Source organism: Ictidomys tridecemlineatus, chromosome 1 (genome assembly GCF_052094955.1).
Source record: "Ictidomys tridecemlineatus isolate mIctTri1 chromosome 1, mIctTri1.hap1, whole genome shotgun sequence".
NCBI classification, from domain to species: Eukaryota; Metazoa; Chordata; class Mammalia; order Rodentia; family Sciuridae; genus Ictidomys; species Ictidomys tridecemlineatus.
In genome coordinates this window covers 52,300,983-52,326,214 of record NC_135477.1, presented here as the reverse complement: position 1 = coordinate 52,326,214, position 25,232 = coordinate 52,300,983, and the positions used below count along the sequence as shown (strand labels likewise).

Below are 25,232 nucleotides of genomic sequence, written 5' to 3'. Positions count from 1 at the left end.
ACGAGACCCAGGAGCCTTCTCCTCTGGACTCCACTTTATTCCTAAGGACCTGGAACCAGCCACCCAGCCTTTCTTTGTCCAGGAAACAAGGGCTCATCCTGGCCTCTAACTTGCTCCCGGGGTTGGGATTCAGAGCTTCTCAGGCCCCATCACAGTGGGCATCGAAGGGGACACTGTCACCAGAGCCCCTATGGCCAGCCGCTGACCCCTGCCTGAAGGTTCCCCACAGTCCCTCCTGTACTGGACCCTTCATCCCGGGGTGCAGGTGGCTGCTTGCCCATTAGCCTCTGCACTGCTCCTCTTGTGGGTGGCCTTTGGTTACAGGCACTGGCCTGTCACCCTTTGTTCCCAAGACTCTTGGCTTGAACCACCTAAGCCTGGTGCCCCCACCACTGAGAGTGTCACTCTGCGGACATTCCTGTGGGCTTGGACCTGGCCTCTCAGGAGCAGGGTTTGTTCATTCAGGGGTCCCACACCTTCACTCTCACTTTTTTGTGTGGGGGGGCACCAGGGATTGAACTCAGGGTCACTCGGCCACTGAGCCACATCCCCAGCCCTATTTTGTATTTTGTTTAGAGACAGGGTCTCACTGAGTTGCTTGGTGCCTTGCTTTTGCAAAGGCTGGCTTTGAACTCACAATCCTCCTGCCTCAACCTCCGGAGCCTTGGGGATTACAGGCCTGCGCCCCCCACCCCGCCCCGGGCTAGTAACTTCCTTCTTTACCGTTGTCTCCCTCTTCCAGTCTCTGTCCCCAACTTCCCTCTTAGTTGCAGGATAACTTTGTTTCCTGCCATCTCTATTTCTTCCTTTGCCTCTCTGATGATGGAATAATTTTGTATCATTACAACAGATACTTAATAGTGCTCGTTATGTGCAAGTCCCTGATACAAGCACTTGATATGTATTAACTCATTTAATCATCACAATAGCCTCATGAGGCAGGTATTGTTATCATTCCCATTTTACAGATGGGAAATAGAGGCTTAGCTGTTTATAACTAGCCACTGGGATCTGAACTTGGGTGGTTTGATTTCTAGAAGTTACAGTAGCAGCAACTTGGAGCTCCTAGGCAGGGCTTTGTCTTTTATCTTTGTTTATTTATTTACTTAAATTTTTTTTTTTTTTGATACAAGGGATTGAACTTAGGAACACTCGACCACTGAGCCCCATCCCCAGCCCTATTTTGTATTTTATTTAGAGACAGGGTTTCACTGACTTGCTTAACGCCTCACTTTTGCTGAGGCTGGCTTTGAACTTGTAATCCTCCTGCCTCAGCCTCCCGAGCCGCTGGGATTACTTACAAGCATGCACCACCACGCCTGGCTATTTTGAGCGTTTTTAAATTGATTTTTAAATCTTTTATTTGAAATGTTATTAAACTTCCAGAGAAGTTCTCAGACAAGCACAGGGAGCTCCTTTGGACCCTGTTCAACCGGATTCTCCAGTTGTCAGTTTTTCCTATTATCCTTGTCTCCCCCCAAACACAAACACACTGAGTCTAAAAGACTTAGTGTAATTTTAAGCTTTAACAACTTCATAAGCACAAATTCGACATTTTTTTTAAGAGAGAGAGTATTTTTTAATATTTATTTTTTAGTTTTCGGCGGACACAACATCTTTGTATGTGGTGCTGAGGATCGAACCCGGGCCACATGCATGCCAGGAGAGTGTGCTGCCGCTTGAGCCACATCCCCAGCCCCAAATTCCTAAAACATGACTTAGGGCCGGGTATGGTAGCTGTGATCCTAGAGATTGGGAGGCTGAGGCAGGAGGATTGCAGGTTTGAGGCCAGCTTCAACAACTTAGCAAGGCCCTGCCAGGCACTATGGTGCACTCCTGTAATCCCAGTGGCTTTGAAGGCTGAGGCAGGAGGATGGTGAGTTCAAAGCCAGCCTCAGCAACGGTGAGGCGCTAAACAATTCATTGAGACCCTGTCTCTAAATAAAATACAAAATAGGGCTGGGGATGGGGCTCAGTGGTCAAGTGTCCCTGGGTTCAATCCCTGGTCCTACTCCACCCCCTGTAAAAGCAAGGCCCTAAGCAATTTAGCAAGACCCTGTCCCAAAATAAAAAAATAAAAAGGGCTGTGGATGTGACTCAGTGGTTAAGTGCCTCTGGGTTCAACCCCCAGTGCACAGTATCAAAAAAATAAACAGTTTGGGGGAATTTTGGATAATAAATATTAATTTTTTTATCGTAACCAGTTTGCCATCTTCAGTCAGAGAGACTGAGTCTCTGAGTCTCTGTGTGCATTTTGAGAATAATAAGCATTTTGTCAGGAAAGAAAAAGATGGAAGCTTCTTTAGGTGCTAAAATGTCGTGTGCCAAGGGGGGGCCTCCCTGCTCCTGGTTGATGGCAGGCTCTGGGCAGCCCTGGGCTGGCTTCCTGCCTCCTTGGGCAAGCTCCTGGCCCTGGACTGTGGAAATTCCTCAGAAATGGCCCTTTCTTCTCAGTGGAGCACTCTGGGGATGGGCTTTGGCTTGGATCCCGGAGCTGGGGACGGACCCGGCCGCGTGAGCCCGTTTCAGGGTCCGCGGGCTCGCGGCTCCCGCCCTTCCCAGGCAGCCCCTGTCCCCCCCTGCTGCCCAGCTTGCAGCAGGGGAGTCCGGAGGCGCGTCTGAGTGCAGATGGCTTGGGGACACGAGGACTGACTTAGTGATGGGTTTATATCAGTCTGAAATATAGGTCACCGGAAGCTTAGCCCTGGTTCTCCAGGGAGGGCGGTCATGTGTCCCTTCAGAGATGCTGGCTGCAGCCTGAAAAATAGTGGCTTGGGATGGCGGCTCCTAAATCGTGATGGATTGGGTTCCTTTTACCCTGAGCTTCGGCCACGAGCCGCGCAGTCGAGACCAACTGGGTTTACACGGCTGCCTGGAACACGAAGCTAAGAAAGTAGTGGAAAATCACACAACAGAGGGGTTTTTAAATGGGGGCGGGTGGCTCTGCGACCCCGAGGGTCCTGCTTGCAGGCTGGAAGGCGAGAGAGCGCCAGAACCCACCATGCATTTATTTACAGGGGAATTAACAAAGGATTTTCAACAGAATGTTCTTCACCAGAGAAGGCAGGGGTGGGCTGGCCAAGCCCCCATAGGTAACGCCCGGTCCAGAGTTGGGGGGAAAGCAGACTTCTTGGCCAGCGAAGGTGGGGGCCACCTGCCTTGTGCAGCCCAGACGGTCCACAATGCCAGACCGACACCCCCGTTGCTCAAGGCGGAGAGAGGATGCTCAGTATAGCTCATGGGTGGCCCCCACACCTAGGTCTGACTTTGGAGCTGCGTCAGGCATCTGGGGAACATGGGAATGGCAATAATGACCCCTGGCTCCCTTTCAGGTACACTCCTCCAAAGAAACCCTTCAGGCAGGTGGCCTTGTCTGAGAGCTTGGGCTGGAGCTACTTTGTGTGACTGAGTGGTTTGGCCTTTTCAATGCTGCCTTCTTCTGAGCACCAAGAGGCCTGGTGGCTGTGATAGTCCCATTTATAAAGAAAGTCTGGTGTCATAACAGTTATGTGGAAAAGACAGGGAGGTTTCTAAGACTGGCACACATAGGCACAGGTTGGATTAATAGAAGCATAGCACTAAAGAAACGGGAGGTTCTGTTTCTACTAAGCTTTCCTCTGGTTGGAACACATATAGAAATCTATCTTCAGTTCTGGTTAGAAATGAGGGGAGTTATTTGAAGATCCAAAAAGTTTAGAGATGACAAGTCTCTTGTCATTGGCCGTTTGCCTGCAGAAGCTAGAGAATCATTGTCCTGGGCTCTTCCTAGTGGATTCCTCAGGTGTGTATGCACCTAATAATCATAGGTAACGTGCTCTAGAGCAGGCCAGCTTCGATTGCAAGCCAGTAAATAAGTTGTGGCCTACTCATACCGTGGAGTGTTGTGTAGCAATTCAAATGAAGAGTCCACAGAGACGCACCCAGCGTGGTTGACTGTCACACGTGTAGAGTGAGAAAACATAGACACCAAGCAGCTCATTTCCATTTATGTGCAGTAGACGGGGAGCACAACCAGTCAAGGGTGTTAGAAATGAGGGTGGCAGGGGAAGTGACCAGGCAGACATGAGGTTGGCATCTGGGTCTTGTCAGTGTTTTTCTCTGTACTGGGGATTAAACCCAGGGGCGCTTAATCACTGGGCCACATCTTCAGCCCCCTTTTAAATTTTATTTAGAGACAGCATCTCAATAAGTTGCTTAGGGCCTCACTAGGTTGCTGAGGCTGACTTTGAACTTGCGATCCTCCCATCTCAGCCTCCCAAGCTGCTGGGATTATAGGCATGCACCACCATGCCCAGCTAATTTTTTTTTTTTAAGTGAAAACTATTTGTCTGGTGCTCAGGATGAACCCAGGGCCTCCTGCTCGTTAAGCACTGGATGACTCAACTACATGCATCCGCCGCCCCTTGTAGTGGTTCCTGATGTGGGTGCCGGTGGCTGCAGTCTGTGAGAATCCAGTGAAGGCCACACGTAGGGTGGGCGCACTTTTTGTTCTGCATGTCGTCTTGAAGCCTGTCTGTCACGGCAGTGGGCTCGGGCTGTGGGGTTGCCATGCGGTTTCTGGAATTCACAGAGAAATCAGCATGGGAAGGGGCCAGAAGGCCACTCCCGCCGGGTGGTGACAGCGACCCATAGCCAGTGTGTTATGGAAGGATAAGCTGATTTTCTCAGCACCCAGATGACACAGGTCAGTGACTGCTGAGAGGCCTGTTCCCTCTGAGAAGTTTGAGACACTTCCTAAGAGCTGTGCTAGACATGGGCCACTCTTTTGGCTTTTGTGGGGACAGGACCCTCCGGTAGACGTGGTCCTTTCTGTGTGTAAGGGATGGAACCCGTTTCGTTCCTCCCTCAGAATGCTCCGTCCCTCGTCCCTGTTGACCGCTCTCTGTGTCCTTCTAGCTTTTCGATCATGTTGCCGAGTGCCTGGGAGACTTCATGGAGAAGAAGAAGATTAAGGACAAGAACTTACCCGTGGGGTTCACGTTTTCTTTCCCTTGCCGGCAATCCAAGATAGACGAGGTAAGGCAATGCCCAGGGTGGGAAAGCTGATGAGCCCCTTTTTAAAAAAAAAAAAAATTAATTTATTTATTCATTCTGATTTGTTATTCAGGACAGCGGAATGCATTTCAGTTCATAGTTCACACATAGAGCACGTTTCTTCATGTCTCTGGTTGTTCACAAATTAGAGTCCCACCATTCGTGTCCTCATACATGTACTTAGGGTGATGATGTCCATCTCATTCCACCATCTTTCCTACCCCCATGCCCCCTCCCGTCCCCTCCCTCCCCTTTGTCCTATCTAAAGTTTCTTCCCATGCTACCCCCCACCCCATCCCCATTATGGATCAGCATCCTCATATCAGAGAAAACATTGGCCTTTGGTTTTTTGGGGATTGGCTGACTTCACTTAGCATGATATCCTCCAACTCCATCCATTTACCTGCAAATGCCATGATTTTATTCTCTTTTAATGCCGAGTAAAATTCCATGGTGTATATATACCATAGTTTCTTTATCCATTCATCTATTGAAGGGCATCTAGGTTGGCTCCACAGTTTAGCTATTGTGAATTGTGCTGCTATAAACATTGATGTGGCTGTGTCCCTGTAGTATGCTGTTTTTAAGTCCTTGGGTATAGTCCGAGGAGAGGAAGAGCTGGGTCAAATGGTGGTTCCATTCCAAGTTTTCCAAGGATTCTCCATACTGCTTTCCATATTGGCTGCACCAATTTGCAGTCCCACCAGCAATATACGAGTGCACCTTTTCCCCCACATCCTAGCCAACACTTATTTTTGTTTGTATTCTTGATACTTGCCATTCTGACTGGAATGAGATAAAATCTTAGAGTCGTTTTGATTTGCATTTCTCTGATTGCTAGAGATGTTGAACATTTTTTTCATACATTTGTTGATTGATTGTACATCATCTTCTGAGAAGTGTCTATTCAGTTCCCTGACCCATTGATTGATTGGGTTATTTGTTTTTTTGGTGCTGAGCTTTTTGAGTTCTTTATGTATCCTAGAGGTTAGTGCTCTATCTGACATTGCTAACGAGCCCTTTTTCTCTGCTAACGTCTGCCCGTGGCTCCCAGGGCAACCTGTGTATCCGGTATCTTTAGAAACATTTTCAGAAATTAATGTGAGGTCACCATGTAATTTTTTTAAAAATCACTTTAGTTGCTGATGTGTTTTTTGGACACAAATCATGGTATTTATGGCCACCAGGGAAAGTGAACTATTTATTAAACTTGAGCTAGTGAAAGGAAATACATCAATGGAGAGAGGAGGGAAAGTCCTCGGTCAGAATGGCACAGTGTGGTGGCATTGATCTGGCGGCCCCCTGGTCACTGAGTCTGGGCCTGTCCCTCAGATACTGCTGGGCAGTGGCTCCAGCCCCAGAGAAGCCCTGGGTTCCCCTATCAGCCTGTCGCACCTGCCTTCCTGTTCGTATCTTATTTATCTGTTCATCAAGGAAGCACTCGGACCCACCGTGTGATGTCTTTTACCTCAGAGAACTGCAAGGATACGAAATAAATAGATATAGCCTTGTGTGCAGAAACAGACCTCCCCCAGCCCCCCAGCCCCGTAAATAAACTCCTAACAATAGGACTTCTTGTCCAGGGCCTAGCAGGCTCTGTTTAAATACGCATCCCACAGCTGACACACATGGTCTTCAAACACCTCTGTGAGTTCAGTGCTTATGAGTCCCATTTTATAGATGAGAAAACTGAGGCTGATAGGACTTAAGAGCCTTCCCAAGGTCCCCCAGGCCAGGAGGTAGCAGAGCCTGTGCTAGTCCTCATTGCCGCAGTGCGGTAACCTTTGGGCCTGGGGCACCTTCTGCCATGGCAGGCAGTATCCTGGAGCCCTGAGTCAGCAGGGTGAGCACCCACTTCATGGGAGCCCTGGCTCTTGGGTCTGTGGCATCAGCAGGGAGGCATGTGAGGTCCAGCAGGCCAAGCCCTCAGTCCAGTGGAGAATGGAGGTCCTTGCAGAGTCACAGGGCCCCTTAGTGGCAGAGCCTGGGCCAGGGTTCCAGGCCCCACCTTCCCTCAGTGCCTCTGAGATGCCGCTGGGTCCTCTTTCACCCAGTCAGCGCTACTGTGGTCACATCTGGTGTCTGGCACTGTTGCCCCTCCAAGCTGTGCAAAGCAATTTGGCCTCCAGAGTGTGTCTCCCAATCTTCCCTGAAGCCTGTGGCTGAGACAGCAGTCGCCCTGTGTCGATGGGAGACACAGCAGAACCTCCAGCAGGTGCCAGAGTCGGCAGGTAGCTGCAGACCACACAGGATGTAGGATTTTTCCTGTACGTATGCACTGTAATGAAGTTTAATTTATAAACTAGTCACAGGAAAAGATGAACAACCATAACTAATAACAAAACGGAACAATCTTAACAAAATACTGGAATAAAAGTCATGTGAAGGTACAGTGTCCCTCAAAATGTCAAATGGCACTGTGAAGTCTGACAAGGGATCCGATAACCAGTGTGGCTACTAAGTGACTATGGGTACTGGCCAGGCCTGGGAGAGAGTGGTCAGCAGACCTGCCTGTTCCCCAGAAGGCACAGGGACTAAAATGCAGCTGGGGTCTGGCTACAAAGCTGACTTCCAGTTAGGCTTGCTTGCTGTGTGACCATCCTCATGGGCACAAAAGCCTTCAGGGTGGACCACATTTGCTTGGAAAGGGTCACTGAGTGGCCAGGCTGCCTTCCAGGGAACACGCATGTCACAGACACGACAGGAGCCTGGGACCTCTAAGACTGTCCAAATCTAGATCAGCTCCCTTATTCTGATAAGCAAAGTGAGTTCAGAGGAGTAGAGGGAACAGCCCTTAAGAAAATGGGCAGGAGGTTGGAGGTAGAAGCTGGTCTCCTGATCCATCCCCCTTGGTCTTCCACAGCACCAAGTTCTCTGAAGCTTTTGAGGGGTAAAGGTCGGGGGAAGAAAACAGGTCCAGAGGTTTCTGCAGTTCCCAGCTTAGCTATAGTTATAGTTGCTCTCCAGCAAAGAAACACAAACTCACCCGACGGCTCTCCATCCCTATAGTTATTTTTCTTTTTAGTGTCTTGAATTTTTAAAAAAACATCCAAAAGCAGCATGCAGAGCTATTAAAATAATTTAAAATTTTGATGCAAAAGAATTCCTACCCCTTCACATTCCCAAGTGAATAAATCATTGGCTGTCTATTCTCGATGTTTCTCCATTAATATGCAAACAGAAATGGATTCGTAATATATTAATAGTGGAGACCCTGCTTATAAATGGAACCTTAGGTTCCAAAGAGGTGCACGTCACACTAGTCAACACTGTCCTTTCAATATCTAGGACTGCCTCGCATAAGCCAGTCTCTTGGCATTTTGTTTCTCTTTCCCATTTAGCTGTGGCCTTTTTTCCCTGGAGCCACGAAGCCACGTCCTGAACGGAAAGTCCTGAATGGAAAGTCAGGGAGGCGACAGGTCCTCCTGGGGTTTCCCTTGCCCTCTATATATCTGGTGGTACCGGGGATTGAACCCAGGGCCCTGCACATGCTAGGCAGGCGCTCTGCCACTAAGCTACATCTCCAGCCCTTTTTGATTTTGAGATAGGGTCTCACTAAATTGCTGAGGGTCTCACTAAGTTGCCCAGGCTGGCCTGGAACTTGTGATGGTCCTGCCTTAGTTTCCCAAGTAGCTGGGATTGAAGGCATGCGCCACCAGCCCACAGGGGCACTTAACCACAGAACCACCTCCCCAGTCCTTTTTTTTTTTTTTTTATTTTATTTAGGGACAGGGTCTCACTGAGTTGCTTAGGGCTTCACTAAGTTGCAGAGGCTGGCTTTGAACTCGCGATCCTCCTGCCTCAGCCTCCTGAATCACTAGTGCCACCATTCCTGGCTCGGCTCTTTCCTGCTTTATTGTTTTTTGTTTGTTTGTTTGTTTTTTGTTTTTTTCTTGGTACTGGGGATTGAAGTCAGGGGCACTTGACCACTGAGCCCCCTCCCCAGCCCTATTTTGTATTTAGAGACAGGGTCTCACTGAGTTGCTCAGTGCCTTGCTTTTGCTGAGGCTGGCTTTGAACCCGAGATCCTCCTGCCTCAGCCTCCTGAGCCACTGATTACAGGCCACTGTGCCTGGCCTCTTGCTTTCTTTTTAAGTGGGGTCTGGCTACAAAGCCGACTTCCAGTTAGGCTTGCTTGGTGTGTGGCACTGCAGTACCTGCTGGCCACTTGTTTTATTCTGGTGTGAGCTGGAGACTGTGGGCCCGTTTTTTTCCTCCTCTGTGGTTGCCCCGAGAGAAATCCATCCTGGGGGTAAACGGGAGAGGAGCAGAATGGACTCTCACCCGGGTGAGCTCGAGAAGGCCACTGCTGTCCTCCTTGGAGCAGCCCCCAGCGGCCTGGGGCGTGCCAGGCTCCCGACTCTGTTCCCATTGTCCACTCTCATTTGCAGGCCATCCTGATCACCTGGACCAAGCGGTTTAAAGCCAGTGGCGTGGAGGGGGCAGATGTCGTCAAGCTGCTGAACAAAGCCATCAAAAAGCGAGGGGTAATTTCTCTCAGGCTGCACAGAGGGGAGGAGGGGAGCCGGCTCCTAAAGCTGACTAGAGCCCTCTCTGGGGGGCCGTAGTGCCTGAACCCCAGCAGGGCCAGGTGAGGGCCCAGGAGTGTTTAGGGCCAGACTCTCAAAGATACCAGGGCTGGGGCCAGGAGATCACCTCCCAGGGGAGTGTGGGCTGAGGAGCCACCGCCTAGCCTGCGGGCTGGAGCAGAGACCGAGGAGTGACCTTCTCGCAGGCACGGGATCTCCTGCTTCCTGCAGTGGTTTGTGGAAGAACGTGACTCCGTGAGTAAAATCCACTCCCCAAAGGATCCTAAGACAGATAATTAAGGGGACCGTGCAGTTTCCGTAAGGTAATCACAGTTCTCTAATCCAATTAGTTTGAGTCCTGGCAGCAACATAGCCAGCACCACCCCCCAGAGCTGGGGAGATTCTGAGAACCGGTGCGCTCTCGCCAAGCTCTCTGGGCTGGGCGGGGGTGATCCCTGCCCCCATGTGGGTGTGGACACCAACACCCCGCTATCCTTCCCCAGGACTACGACGCGAACATTGTGGCTGTGGTGAACGACACGGTGGGGACCATGATGACCTGTGGCTATGACGACCAGCAGTGTGAAGTCGGCCTGATCATTGGTAACGAGCCCCGGTTGCTCAGCCCAGCTTTTAGCTGATGATTTGAGGCTCCGCCTTCCGGCTCCCCTGTGACTGCAGCTCCCACGTTGTCTCCCAGGCACGGGCACCAACGCTTGCTACATGGAGGAACTGAGGCACATTGATCTGGTGGAAGGAGACGAGGGGAGGATGTGCATCAACACTGAATGGGGAGCCTTTGGGGACGATGGATCACTGGAAGACATCCGGACCGAGTTTGACAGAGAGTTAGACCGAGGGTCCCTCAACCCTGGAAAACAGCTGTGAGTTTTTGACATTCTCCTCTAGCTCCCTACAGGACCTTAGGGACACTTAACAAAACCCCGGGGGTGGGGTGGAAGATGGAAGGGTGCAAAGCCAGGTGATCCCAGATGCAAAAGCCCATCAGATGTGCATGATTTTTGGCTCCTCATTTGGATAGAGGCGCAGCTGTGGAGTCAGTAGCTTTCAAAGCAGCTCTTAGATATTATTTAATTACATGATAATCGTGTCCTTGTGAAACATTTTGAAAATTAAAAGCACAGAAGCATCAGTATAAAGATACGGTTGAAAGTCATTCCTACATGCTGCAGTTGCTGGTCTGCTGCTCAGGAGGAGGGGACGTCATCACACGTGGGGCCTCAGTCAAGCAAGGGAGACGGAGCGTGCATGTGTCAATATTGTCAGCACATATTCACGGAGCACTTTGTGCTGAGCTCTGTGCTAGACTCCAGGGATCCAAAACAGTGCCTTCCCTCCAGGACTTACCATCCCGATGGGAAGGTGGGTCACATCGAGCCACACAAGTCACACAGACCTTAGGAGAAACCCGTGTCAAGCACAGGAGGGAGGATCCGAGTCCATACAACATCCAACTTACAGGCGGGTGGATTTTGGCCTGGCAAGTTCCTGGCATCATTCAGGCTCGAGTGGATGGCGCTTTCTCCGAGCCACTTTTTTCCTGAAGTGCCTGCGTACATTTCTCTGTGATGCAAGCACGCCGCCAGCCCTCTGAGTTGGCCCAGCCTCTGGCAGCCTTGTCCTGGGCTTGGGTTCTGTCAGCCTGCAGAGAGGCGCTCGCAGACCCTGTGCACCTGACGGCCCTCACCCTGATGCCAGACAGAAACGGGGGTTGACTGAAACCCGTCACCTGACAGATCTCCATGCGCCCAGCTAAACAATTGGTCTTTCCACCCGAATTAATGGAATTGCATAATCATGGGTGGCAGCTCTCCCCCCACCGTGGGGGATGGGGAGTGGAGGAACCAGGTTCTCAGTGAGAGGCTGTCCAGATTCTTAGACCCAGGGATGAGCTTCTGCTTTGCAGGTACCAGCTTGGGGATAAGGGACTCTAGTTCCAAAGCTTTGACAGGCAATAATTTTTTTGGGTTCCCTCCCCAACCATGAACCTGACTCCTAGTCCTAAAACCTGATCCCAGCTAACATGAAGTTATTGCCAGTGCCACGCTTCTCCAAAGAGCCCGGATGTGCCTGATTACAGGGCTGCCTTGGGCACCTCTGAGTGGTCTGTGACATATGGCATCTGCATCCTGTTGTATCCCTAACGTCCCCCAGTCTCCACAGTCTCAATCACATGTGACCTCAGGGCCTTCGGATAAGGGGTTAGGTGCTGTAGCTTCTATCAGCCACTTACTCAGATGTGTCCCTTCTCAGCAGTGTGGACAGGCAGGTCACTGTGGTTGCTGAGCAGATGTGGTCTAGGCCCTTGTCTGTATCCTTAGCCCAGTGTGGGAACCCTGCCTGGCTTGCCTGTGAACCTGGATTTTGCTGCCATATTGTTTTTTTTTTTTTTTTTTTTTGGTACTGGAGATTGAACCTGGGAGCACTTAACCACTGAGCCACATCTCCACCTCTTTTTTGTATTTCATTTAGAGACAGGGTCTCACCTAGTGGCGGAGGCTGGCTCTCGATCCTCCTGCCTCAGCCTCCTGAGCCACTGGGATGACAGGCGTGTGTGACTGTGCCCGCCTCCCTTCTTTCATCTTCAACCCTCTCCTTCCCTCCAGATTCCTTGGGTTTCTTGTTCTGTTGTCTGTGTTGCCTCTGGAATCCCCAATCCCATCTCCCTCTGATTCCTATCGTCTCCTTCAGGGTGCGAGGAGAGCCTTTGCCCCACACAGCAGCCGGCGCCTTGGCCACAGCGGCCGACTCGGGCTGGAGAGGGAGCCCTGTGGCCTGGGTGGTGGTGGAATAAATGCACAGGTTCCCGGCCCCACGCCCTCTTTTTCTTCTTGTTCTGCCCCAGCCGTAGACTCTCTGCCTGGCCGTGGGCCTCTCCCTCCTTTTCCTTCCCCAGGCTGACCGCTGGGGCCAGTTGTTGTGCACGTCCTCGCTCCTGACCCCGACCCCATCTCAGCCCTGCCTGGGCCCACCAGCAGGCGTGGTGCTGCTCCTCGATGCTGGGCCCTGGCCATCGGGGTCTGAGTGCTGAGAGGCAGATTTCACGTGGGCAGAAGGGACGCACGGCCGGGGAGAGACGCTGGCTCCACCAGCCTTTGGCTTGTGCAGAGAGGGGCTCTTGGGAGGTGCCATGGTTTGTTCTAAAGACTGAGAAAGGACAGACCTGGCCCTGGCTCCATCTGGAATAGGGTCAACAGTGCTGCATGTGTGAAGGACCATTGGGTGGGACGGGAGCAGATCTTTGTGGGTGTCTCCAGAGGCAGAGGAAGAAGCGGTGATGGGGTGCCAGGAGCCTGACATTAGCTCATCCTGAGGGGGAAACTTCTCCTTTTGTCACACTGCCCAGTGGTGGACGGGCTACCTAGGAAGTGACTGGAGGAAGACAAGCAGAAGCTGGGTGAGGAATGAGGCTAGGTAGCCCTGCCGTGACAGTACTAGCTAACATTGAACGGCACTGTCCATGAGACAGACAGACAGACTGCACAGGGTTAGAGCAGAGCTTCTGATGTTCCGTTTAGCTGGGTTCAACATATGGGTTTGACACTGTTAGCTCTGTCCATGGGCGAGGTTTATAACCTTTGCTTCTCAGTTTTTCCATCTGTGAAGTGGGTATAATGCCAATGTCTACTTTGTAGGATGGTAATGAGGATAAAATAAGTTAATATATTTAAAGAGCTGAGAAAAGTACCAGAAACATAGGAAGGTCATAAGAATTCACTATTGGACACCATAGTATTTGATCTATATTAACCCACATCCTCTGTATAATCTGGTAAGAGGCCCTGTTATTGTCCCCATTACAAAAGTGAGGTGACTGAGGTCCAGAGCCATGAGGAGCCCAGTGGAAATGTAACAGGGCTGAGCCTAGGTAGTCAGGCTCTGCCTGGCTCCTTCCAGTTTGGTCCTCCACAGGGGCTGGTTCCCACAGGTGCCTGGGGTGGCAGCTGGGCAGCTAGGACCCAGAAGGATGCTCCTTCCCGGGCCGTGGCTGGGCAGTCCTGTCTGGTCCTGCAGGAGCAGGAACAATGGGGACTCTGTCTCTGAAGAGGCTCTGTGCTTGCTGACAGACGGCTGCGTGCTCAGGCCCTCACAGCATCTGGGCTTCCATGCCCGGCTCTGACTGGAACAGATAGTTTTGCTGTGTCACTGTCAGCTCTGGGGATGCCAGCCCTGAGAGGGGAGGCTGGCGCTCTCACGGGGGCCTGCCTCTTTGATCCGCCCTCCTCAGGGTTTCCTCCTGGCCCCTGGTCAGCCAGGATCCGGGGCTGAATCTGGCTCAGATACAACATGGAGCCCCGATTCCCTGGGTCTGGCCTGGGCCTGTCTCAGTTGTGTGTTGGCTTCAGTCTTAGGTTCTGCGGGGCCAGGGCTTCCTGCAGCGCTGAGCAGGGGGGAGAGGCTGCTGCAGTAACAGGGCTGCACCTCACGCCCCCCCAGGAGAGGGAGTGGCTCCTTGATTCAGCTGGAGCAGGGCAGTGAGCTCACTGGCTTTCAGCCTCTCAGACCCCATCCCTGCAGCTTAGGCTGAGGTCTGTTGGGGCAGTTGGGGGTGACTTTCTCCAAGCGCAAGAGGGTACCAAGGAGAGGTGATCAGCAAATGTCCCAGCAGCAGCCCAATGAGGTGAATGCTTCCTTGACACCCCCTTCCCACAGGAGGGCCCCTGATAGAGCCATGGAGGTCAAAGCTCTCTAAAAAGCACAGCAGGCCTGGGTGTGGTGGCACACCGTGATCCCAGTGGCTGGGGTGGAGGGGATGAGGCAGGAGGGTTGTGAGTTCAAAGCCAGCCTCAGCAACTTAGTGAGGCCTTAAGCAACTCAGCAAGACCCTGTCTCTAAATAAAAAATATATATATATAAAGGGCTGGGGATGCGGCTCAGGGATTAAGCGCCCCTGAGTTCAATGCCCAGTACCAAAAAATTAAAAATAAAAAGCATAGCAGGCCTATAATCTCAGGGATAATCTCTAGGGAGGCTGAGGCAGGAGGATCACAAGTTTGAGGCCATCTTCAGAAACTTAGTAAGATGCTGTCTCAAAATGAAAAATAGAAAGGTCTGGGCGTGTGGCCCCGGGGCAGCGCACTCCTGCATTCATCCCCAGTACCTCAAAACAAAGCAACAGAACACAGCTGACAGTTTGTGAGGGATGATCGAAGTCCACCTGCTTGTCTGGGGCCTTCTCATTTGTCATTGTCAATCTACGACCTAGCATTCCCCTGCCTCCACGCTGCCTTCCCTGCCTCCTCCTGCTGGTCTCTTCTCCCTGGCCCAGGCATGGGGGTGACTCGCCCCTTCTGGAGTCTTTGTCCTGGTCCCCTCTTTGTTGAATCACACGAGCGTGGTTTTGCCTCCCAGGGAGACTGGGAGCTTGTGAGGGGTGACACTCCTTTTGGGTCTGTCCCCTTCCTCACATGCTGCCCCAGGGTTGGGTGTGGAGGAAGGACTGACAGTGCCCGTGTGCTCTCTCCTGCAGGTTTGAGAAGATGGTCAGTGGCATGTACTTGGGGGAGCTGGTCCGACTGATCCTGGTCAAGATGGCCAAGGAGGGCCTCTTGTTTGAAGGGCGGATCACCCCGGAGCTGCTCACCAGGGGCAAGTTTAACACCAGTGACGTGTCCGCCATCGAAAAGTAGGTGCCACGCGGAGGCTCTCTGGGGATAGAGGGGACAGAGAAGGGAGATAGGGCCCTTCCCATCGTGGCCGGTCCATGGTTAAAGAAGCACCTAGTTAGCAGCCAGTGCTTCCTGGGGGTTTTTCCCTTCCAGTTAGGAAAGCGACCCGCCTCCCACTTCTCTCCTCCCCCTCTCACATACATGCAGCCTCAAGGCAAGATTAGAGCTGAGGAAGCTCCTGACTCCTGTGTTGAGGGACAGTTGACCAAGCCCGGGCCTGGGTTCCTGGAGCTCCCTATAGATATGCCCTGACCTTCTTCAGACTGTGTTCCAGGGAACCCTAGAGACCTCAAGATGATACTTGGATCATTCCAGGGCCAGTAGGTTTGAGAAATATAGTACATTTATCCTCCTTTTAGAGATTTACAATACTTATTAGCCTGTTAAAAAAAAAAAAAAAAAGAACCTAGTTCCCTTTGGTGAACTCATTCATTTAGTTAGCGTTCCATCCCTGTGACCAAAACATCTGACAAGAACAACTCAGAGGAGGGAAAGTTTATCCGGGGCTCATGGTTTGGGGTCTCGTCCACAGACAGTCAACTCCAGGGCTCTGGGCCCAAGTGAGGCAGCACATCCAGGGGAGGGGCCCAGCAGAGGAAAGCCACCAGCTCGTGGTGGGGTCAGGAAGCAGAGAGAGATGGGGGGAGAGAGACAGAGAGAAGGGGCCTCAGGGAAGGTGCATCCTCCAGGGGCGCCCCCAGTGACCCGCCTTCTGTAGCCACGCCCCACCTCCTGCGGTGACCACCCACTCAGTGCAGTCAAACTCAGGTGGACTGATCGGATTGCAGCTCCGTGATGAATCGGTTTACCTCTGAATATTCCTGCATTCGCAGGAGCTCTGGGGGACACCTCCTATCTCAGCCATAATACTCATTATTTCCTAAACTGCTTTTGTGCCTCGAATCCCTCCCCACCCCCACACACATTCAGGGAACATTTTGTTAACAGCCAGAAATGTGCCCTGAAACAAGTTTGAGAAACAGTCTTTTATCAGATGAGATTGGGTAGATTGACAAGGGACAACCTCATCGCTGGCCTTTGGCAACCCCAAAGACACCCGGAGTCCACTGTCTTCACTCTCAGTCCCCGGCCTTCGCTCTGAGAGGGACGTAGGTAGGCTTGACCCCGGTGCTCTTGTGGCTGGCTTCCGTGGGCCCCTAGGTTCAGGAGGTGCCACGTGGCTTCCTGGGGCCACTTACATGAAGACGAGGCCAGCACACCGCATCCTCAGTGCCAGGAGTGCTGGTGCGTCCCCACAGGAAGGAGTCATTTTCCCCGCCCCCTCTGTGGTCCTGGGAACTCCCACGCACACCAGCTTCTGTGTGGTTGGAGCAGAAGCAGGTTTTCTGGGCATTAGTAAATCTGTGCCCTGGAATTTGTCCTAGTGTCGTCCTCCTTCAGGAGCCGTTAGTGCAGGGGTACATCAGGCAGGGAACCCTGCTCCTGAGTTTCCAGCCATCTCTCTTTGCAGGTCTCCTGGTGCCTGAGAACGGAGGGGACTGGGGGAGGGTCCAGTAGGAGCAGGGCAGCGGCTGGACTCAGTCCTGTGTGAAGTCAGGAAATACCTGCCTTCTTCTTGGTCTGCTTCTGCTCTTGGCTCTTAACTTAGCAAGGATCATAAAATGCACTTGACCTAGGCCCAGAAAGCCTGTCTACATTTTAATGAAGGCTTTCTCCACAAAACACCCTATAACCTGGGATGTTAGATGCTTTCTTTCGAAAAATCAATACAGTGTCACTAGTTCCAACTCACCATTGGGCTGGAGTTAAGACTCCAACTGAAAAGCATTTTTAAAAGAAGTTAAAGGCATAAGAATCGAAACAGGAATAAAATTGTCATCATTTGCCAGTGATAAATGTCTTTGTGGAGAATTCTCCCCAAAGTCTGTAGGGAAGTAAATAATATCTGGAGATAGTATTAGAAAAGTCCATTATGTTTGTCTATTCACAATAATTAAAGTGTGTCTATATGTTTTTGAAATAAACTTCTCATTTTGGAATAACTTTAGATTTGGGGAAAATCTGCAAAGGTAGCACCAGGGCTCCTTCCTGCACATTCCTCTTCCGTGTCCCCCCTTGGTAACCTGTTAGGTCACTGTGTCGTTTAAGGGCCGTGTACGTGTGTGGGTAATTTTCAGAGACCAGGTACAATAACAGCAAAACTGTAAAGTCCCTCTGAGTGAATCTCACAAAAACTACACAAGACATGCACGTGGGAGATTAAAATTTTGACAGAAAAACCCCAGGAAGGGTAAGAAGCAGCTCACAGACCCCATGAGCAGCCTTGTCCCCCAGGCCTCCCCTGGTCCTGGGCTTGGGCAAAGCAGCTGTGGGCCCTCCCTGCTCATGCGCTCCCCGCCACGCCTGGCCCCAGAACCCAGCCGAACAGTTGTCCCTGCCACCAGCAGGTGTGTGTTGGGGCGTTGCTTCCTCCCTGGGCTCTTGGAGGCGTTGGACCTCCCGGTCCCACGGTTTGCACACCCGGTGAGTCGGGGTCAGCCTGGAGTCCCCGTGCTCGGTGCTGCCTGGCTGGTCCCTCACTCACCAGCTCTGGGCTCCAACCTCACAGGAATAAGGAAGGCCTCCACAATGCCAAAGAGATCCTCACCCGCCTGGGCGTGGAGCCATCTGACGACGACTGTGTCTCGGTCCAGCACGTGTGCACCATCGTGTCCTTCCGCTCGGCCAACCTGGTGGCTGCCACACTGGGTGCCATCCTGAACCGCCTGCGTGATAACAAGGGGACCCCCAGGCTGCGGACCACGGTCGGTGTGGACGGCTCTCTGTACAAGACGCACCCGCAGTGAGTCTGCCTTTGCTGTACTTGTCTCTCAGAGTTTTGCAGCCAATGAAAGGGTTTTTTTTTTTTGGTTTTTTTGTTTTGTTTTGTTTTGCAGACAAGATGTGTCTGGTTCTGGGCAAAGAGGCTAAATTTGCCCTTTGGGGAGGCTCGCCCTCGGTGGATTCTCTCTGGTGTTACCTTTCCTTATCTCTAGCTGCAGGGACGCTGGGCGGAATGTGTCTGTAGCTCATCTGCATTTCATCAGGAGGAACTTCATCCTTCTTGTAGTTTAGGTTGTGGGTACACCACCCATATTCTTGTTTCAGAAACTCCTGATAGAATTCCCCAGCTCCTTGGCCATTCCTTTTTTAAGTGGGGAACTTGTCACTTGAGACCAGAGAGATAGTAAGTAAGTGGCCCCCACTGATACTTGCTGCTTTCTTGTCTGTTGGCTGCCTTGGCCCGTCTCCGCGGCCCGTCTCCACTCCCTGGCCAGCCTTAGCTTCCAGAACCTACTAGGCCACTAAGGACATGACTTGAGCCAGGCGTGGTGGTGCACGCTTATAATCCCAACGACTCAGGAGGCTGAGGCAGGAGGATCTCAAGTTTAAAGCCAGGCCTCAGCAATTTAGCAAGACTCTAAACAATTTAATGAAACTCGGTCTCAAAAAATAATAAATAAATGAATAAATAAATAAATGAATAAAAGGGATGGGGATGTGGCTCAGTGGTTAAGCACCCCTGGGTTCCATCCCTGGTAGCAAAGACAAATTTTAATTATTTGTTTGGTAAGTTTTAAGAACGGACTGCCTGTGGTGTGGGTTTTGTATGCAGGACCTCAGGTAGTTTCCCACTGTGATGTATTTCACACAAAGTGATACTGTATCAGGTACTGTGCCTTCACATGGTGCTGGTGAGCCTTGGCCCTGAACTCCTGGGCTCCAGTGATTCTCCTGCCTCGGCTTCTTGAGTTCTCGGGATTAGAGGCACACACCAATGTACCAGCTTTTTCTTTGGAATTTCTTGGCTAATTTTTGGACAAGAGACCAGGCATGGTGGCACTTGCCTGTAATCCCAGCAGCTTGGAAGGCTGAGGCAGGAGGATCACAAGTTCAAAGTCAGCCTCAGCAATTTAGTGAGGCCCTAAGCAACTTAGCGAGACCCTGTCTCAAAATAAAAAATAAAAGGGGTTGGGGATGTGGTTCAATGTTAAGTGCCCCTGGGTTTAATTCCCAGTACCCCCCACCCCACCCCTGAAAAAAATTTTCTGGACTAAAAAGCCTAATGATTTGCAACATCACATTATTTTTACTGCGATAAAAGGTATATAACATCAAATATATCATTTAATCATCTTGAAACATGCGTCATGTTTCATGAGTTCATTCTTTTTTTTTAAAGAGAGAGAGAGAGAGAAATTTTTAATATTTTTCAGTTTTCGGTGGACACATCTTTATTTTATTTGTATGTGGTGCTGAGGATCGAACCCAGAGCCCAGCGCATGCCAGGCCAGCGCGATACCGCTTGAGCCACATCCCCAGCCCATGAGTTCATTCTTATTGTGCAACGATCACTGTGAGCTGTATCCAGGAAAGTTTTTCCATCTGCAACTTCACATTTTAAACAATGACTTTAATTCGGTTTTTGCACTGTTTCTCATTTCAGAAGTAATATTGACTCAGGATGGAAATTTGAGATAGTTTAAAAAGTTGCGAAAAGAATAGGAGCCCTTCTTCTTCTCATCCGTTGGAGTCGACTACTGTTAATATTTTGGGAAACCTTTTTTCCTCTTCCCCTTGGCAGCAGCCTCCACACTGCAGAGCACAAGTTCTGTGTCTTACGCCATCCTGTCCTCAAGATCTTTTCCAGCCACTAAGAATGTCCAGGATTTGGGAGTGGGGATGGAGGGAAAGAAAGAACCCATGTGAAAATAAAAAAAAAAAAACAAGAGTAATTATTTATTGAGTCCTTCCTCAGTGCCAGTGACTCACGTAAGCATGTTGATGACCTTATTCAGTTTCCAACAGGACACTGTCACACAGACACTGATCCGCATTTACTCCAAGGTCAAGTTACTAGCTCAAGGTCACTTATGCGGACATGGTAGAGCTCACCCTTGTTTTCAGATCTGACTTTGAAGCACAGTGCTTTGAGTAGCAAGGTGGTCTCCTTGACAGGGTGGAGGACAACATCTCTGGACTTTGAATTTTTTGTATTCATTACTTATAAAATAATGAGGATCTTTTTATGGGTAATTGTGGGCAATTTTGTTTTTCTTTTTTTGCACAGATGATTAAACCCAGGGTATAGCACGTGTTAGGCAAGTGCTGACCTACAGCCCTGATCCTTTTTATTTTTCATTTTGAGACAGGGTCTGGCCAAGTTGCTGAGGCTGGTCTTCAACTTGTGATCCTCCTGCCTCAGCCTCCCAAGTAGCTGAGATTAAAGATATACACCACCAAACCTGGCTATTTTTCCGTTTTCCTTGTCTGCATTTGCTTTCTTTTTCTACAGTGGTTGTATAGGACTTGTGTAATGAAAAAAAAACAAGTGTAGAAATGGAACTAGAGTGTGGTGAAAGAAAGGGGTACCAAGCTGGGCACAGTGATGTACCCTGTAATTCCAGTGGCTTGGGAGGCTGAGACAGGAGATTAGCGAGTTCAAAGTCAGCCTCAGCAATTTAACAAGGTACTAAGCAACTCAGTGAGACCCTGTCTCTAAATAAAATACAAAATAGGGCTGTGGATGTGGCTCAGTGGTTAAGCGTCCCTGAGTTCCATCCCTGTACCCCACTCCATAAAAAAAGAAAGAAAAAGAAAGGGGTACCAGAGGACTGGGGATAGAGCTCAGTTGGTAGAGTGCTGGCCTCACATGCACAAGGCCTTGGGTTCAATCCCCAGCACCACAAGAGGCCCCTGACCGGTGGCTCAGTCCAGCCATCGCGGTGTGCCCATTCCACTTTCTTCCCCAGGTATTCTCGGCGTTTCCACAAGACCCTGAGGCGCCTGGTGCCCGACTCCGACGTTCGTTTCCTCCTCTCGGAGAGCGGCAGTGGCAAGGGGGCCGCCATGGTGACCGCCGTGGCCTACCGCTTGGCCGAGCAGCACCGGCAGATAGAGGAGACCCTCGCCCACTTCCGCCTCACCAAGGAGATGCTGCTGGAGGTGAAGAGGAGGATGCGGACCGAGATGGAGATGGGGCTGAGGAAGCAGACAAATGACAAGGCTGTGGTCAAGATGCTCCCCTCCTTTGTCCGGAGCACCCCAGATGGGACCGGTGAGGGCCTGTTGGGACTGCCAGGTCCTCCTGCTCATGACAGTGACCCCGTCACTGCAGAGCTGGGAGGGGGTGGATCCTCCAGTGGACGCGTTTGCACTAGTGATGCCTGATCCGGCAGGAGAAGGAAGCTCCTTCCGACTCTTCTCTATGTGTACCACTGACTTGTCCCGTGTGTGTGGCTCAGGGCCACTAAGTCCCTCTGGCCCAGCCTCCCGGTCCAGCACTGTCTCTAAAGCCGTGTTAGAATTAGGGAGCTGGTTTCACTGCAGAAGGAAGATGGGCCCTGAGTTGTTCTAGGTTGGCTCACAAACACGGCAAAGCGGCAGAAGAATCAACACACGGTGCTGCCTTCTTCAATCCCGGCAGGGTGTGTGTGAAGGAGGCAGGGGCCCTGGGCTTGTCACATCTAGGCAGATGGAAGAACACCATCCCATGCCCAATGCTACCTCCATGGTTCTTATTGGAGCTGAGCTTTGTGCAGAATCTGAAGAGCTTTGGGGTGGATCCTTGGAATAATGCGTGTTTGTGATATGAATATCTTCTGTGTAAGTTACTTATTTGCACTAACGATGCATGATTGGCCAGAGCCAGGACACTTAGTGGCATCAACGAGCAAGCATTTATTGTTGCTCACGAGTCTCTGTGTCAGCGGGATGGTTCTGCTTCTCTGGTCCAGGCTTGGCTGATCTCTGCTGGACTCGTTCCTGAGCTGCAGTCAGCTGGACGGTCAGCTGGGAGGGTGACCTGCTGGGGTGCAGGGTGCTTGGCTACATGGGTCACCCTCCAGCAGGCTACTTACTGGGCTTGGGCTCTTCAGTGGCAGCAGCAGGATCCACCTGGAGACAGAAAATGACTTCAAAGCCTCTTGGAGGCTGAGGTCAGGACCTGGCTCAGCAGTGCTTCTGCCGTATTCGTTGGACCCACGATCCAAGGGGAGGAGAAACAGACCCCCGTGTTTTAGTGGGAAGGATAGTGGCTACTTCTGCAAGCACTCCACACGTTGACATGAATTATTCATTTTTGTATGAAGTTCCCTAAATTCAGAGCATCGTTGCGAGTCTTTTTAATGGGGTTTGTGAAGTTTGTTTGTTATTGTGACAGGCAGTTCGCTCCTGGGGCCTTTTGTCCTTGCAGTGTGACTCGGTGGCTGTGGGCAGTGATTTAGTACCCACCCCTCCTCAGAGCACACGCTGTGTACTGGTTGGGTGGTTCCAGCTTCGTGCCCCCCCCCCATGTGCAGCCTGGAGACCCTCCTCTTGCAATTCTGGAGTCTAGGGCTTGCCAGCTGCCCAGAGGCATGTAGCAGTTTGTGGCATTCTTTGTGTTCTTTACTCTTAACAGAGCATGGTGACTTCTTGGCCTTGGATCTTGGAGGAACGAATTTCCGTGTCCTGCTGGTGAAAATTCGTAGTGGGAAAAAGAGAACAGTGGAAATGCACAATAAAATCTATGCCATTCCTCTTGAGATCATGCAAGGCACTGGGGAAGAGGTGAGTCGGATCTGCTTTTTCATGTCCGTAGTGTGTGCAGGGCACACACAGGCCTGTAGGTGCTGGTGGTCTCATGAGGACCAACACCTGCCAGGGATGCCCCCAGCTGTGCATTTCTTCCCTTGTAGCCCAAAAGCACTGGGTATTTTCAGCCTTGCCTGGTCCACAGCGCTCTGGTGGCTTACTCTGCATGTGCCTCTGTGCGCGTGTGTGTGCATGTGCCTGCGTGCCTCTGTGTGTGTGCTGAAAGTATGAAACCAGAGAGAGCCTGAGTGATCCCTTCTTGTCCCCTACAGCTGTTTGACCACATCGTCTCCTGCATCTCTGACTTCCTGGACTACATGGGCATCAAAGGCCCCCGGATGCCTCTGGGCTTCACCTTCTCATTTCCTTGCAAGCAGACGAGTCTGGATGCGGTGAGTCTCTTCCTTTGGAACAATGATGGCACCTGCACGGCCACAGTGGACTGGCCCTGGAGGCCTTCTCCAGGCTCCTTGTCACCCCTACGTGTCTGCTTCTGGCTTCCACGGCCCGGAGAGTGTACCCAGGCTTTATTCTACCCACCCCCGAGCATCCTGAGCCCTCCTCTCCTCTGGCATTATTGACAGCAGTGTCCTCTTCTGGGAAGCCTTTGGGGCCTCCAGGCACCAAGAACCTCCTCACCCTCTTCTGTGTTCCCTGGAGTGTCACCTGGATGGTGGCTTAATACATGCTCATTTGATAGATGAGATGAAACAGGGCCCAGGAGGGGCTGAGGACGGGCTGAGGGCTAAGCTCTGAGCACAGAGCTGAGGGTTCCTGTACCTGTCCTTAGGGAGCTCACTACACCGAGGGATCCACCTTTCCGCTTGCATCCAGCACCTGTGCAGGCGGGGCTGGGGTGGCGTGGCTGGGTGCATGCGGGCACAGGGAGTGGTTGTGCCCTCACCCAGGCAGGACTGAGCCTGTTTCTCGAAAGAGTTGTTATTCTCTTATATCCAAACAAGTCGGGCATTGCAAATGGGGGCGTGGCCAGGGAGGGGGCTTTGGGCCAGGGTTTGAGGCATGATTGGCAGTGCTGGGAGAGCCAGGGAGGGTGACGTAATGTCGTCCTGCACTGTGACTTTGGCTCTGGCTCCTCCTAATTTAGAGCTGAGCAGTTGGATCTATATAAATGTGTGTTGTTGTTTTTGCAGTTTTTAAAGCCTTAATGATTCTTCTCCAAGCAGTTTGCTTCCACTGTCACCTTATATTCCTCATAGTGACTTTGCCTCTGTGGCTTTTTTCCCCCCAGCAAGTGTGCAACTTCCACCCAATGAAGCTGAGGTTTACTTGAGCTAGTACAGGAGTTATTAAGATCATGCCTTCTTTCAGTTAGGTAGTCCGTAAATTCCTCAGGGGAGCTAGTGGGTCATGCCATGGCAGCACCAGGCTAAGAACCTGTGTAAGAATTGTCCAGTATGGCCATTTTTTTTTTCCTTTCTGTGTGATACTGGGGATTGAACCCAGGGCCTGGTGTTCTACACCCCCAACCCCAGTATTGCCATTTTCCTAGGGACTTGGACATAGCCATTAACTCTATGTGCTTCAGTTTCTCCAATTGCAAAGAGGGCATTTTTAAAGCTGCCAGCTGCCGAGCACCATGGTGTATGCTCTAATCCAGCAGCTCAGGAGGCTGGGACAGGAGGATCAGGAGTTCAAAGTCAGCCTCGGCAGCTTAGTGAGGCCCTGAGCAACTCAGTGAGACCCTGTCTCTAAATAAAATACAAAAAGAGAGCTGGGGATGTGGCTCAGTGGTTAAGCGCCCCTGAGTTCAATCTCTGGTACCAAAAAAATTTTCAAAAGCAGACAGCTGTGTGTGCAGTAGGTGGGGGTGGGGAGCCTGCAGGGGAAGGGACATTCTCTTGGCTTGGCACTCAGATGCTTGGACATTGTCTGGGTGGGAGTCCTCAGCAGATGTTGACTTGGGAGGAAGGAGGGTGTGAAACTTTGTCTTCTGCCCAGAGGGGTAAATGGCCTAACTCTCCTCCTGGTGCCTCTCACATTTCAGGGAATCCTGATCACCTGGACAAAGGGTTTTAAGGCAACTGACTGTGTGGGTCACAATGTTGCCACTTTACTAAAGGATGCGATAAAAAGGAGAGAGGTAACTATCAAAAGAACGTTTTAAAAACTCTTTTTGGGGGAGGGGGGGTGGATATAAAAACTGCTTGCTTATTGTAAACAATTTGAACAATACAGAAGTTTACCATGTGGGTAATATAAGATCCCCATTTCCTCACCCAACTGCTGCATTGAAACCAGGGTTATAAGTTTTGTGTTGTTAAGAGAGTGGTATTTTTTTAAAAATATTTTTTAGTTGTCCATGAACCTTTATTTTATTGATTGATCTGTGGTGCTGAGAATCTGAACCCAGTGCCTCACACATGCTAGGCAAGCCCTCTGCCAC

General features: G+C 51.1%; 1 protein-coding gene across 2 annotated transcripts in view; it reads left to right on the top strand.

The window, feature by feature from the left end:
• Hk1 (hexokinase 1) overlaps positions 1-25,232 on the top strand; it is a 95,908-nt gene that overhangs the window by 56,071 nt on the left and 14,605 nt on the right. For both annotated transcript variants that reach the window (XM_040273244.2, XM_005325959.5), the window contains 10 exons: positions 4,897-5,016; positions 9,426-9,521; positions 10,067-10,166; positions 10,264-10,447; positions 15,055-15,210; positions 17,823-18,056; positions 21,007-21,311; positions 22,656-22,804; positions 23,101-23,220; positions 24,834-24,929. In XM_040273244.2, coding sequence (XP_040129178.1) covers positions 4,897-5,016; positions 9,426-9,521; positions 10,067-10,166; positions 10,264-10,447; positions 15,055-15,210; positions 17,823-18,056; positions 21,007-21,311; positions 22,656-22,804; positions 23,101-23,220; positions 24,834-24,929 — 1,560 coding nt within the window. The remainder of the gene's footprint in view (positions 1-4,896; positions 5,017-9,425; positions 9,522-10,066; positions 10,167-10,263; positions 10,448-15,054; positions 15,211-17,822; positions 18,057-21,006; positions 21,312-22,655; positions 22,805-23,100; positions 23,221-24,833; positions 24,930-25,232) is intronic.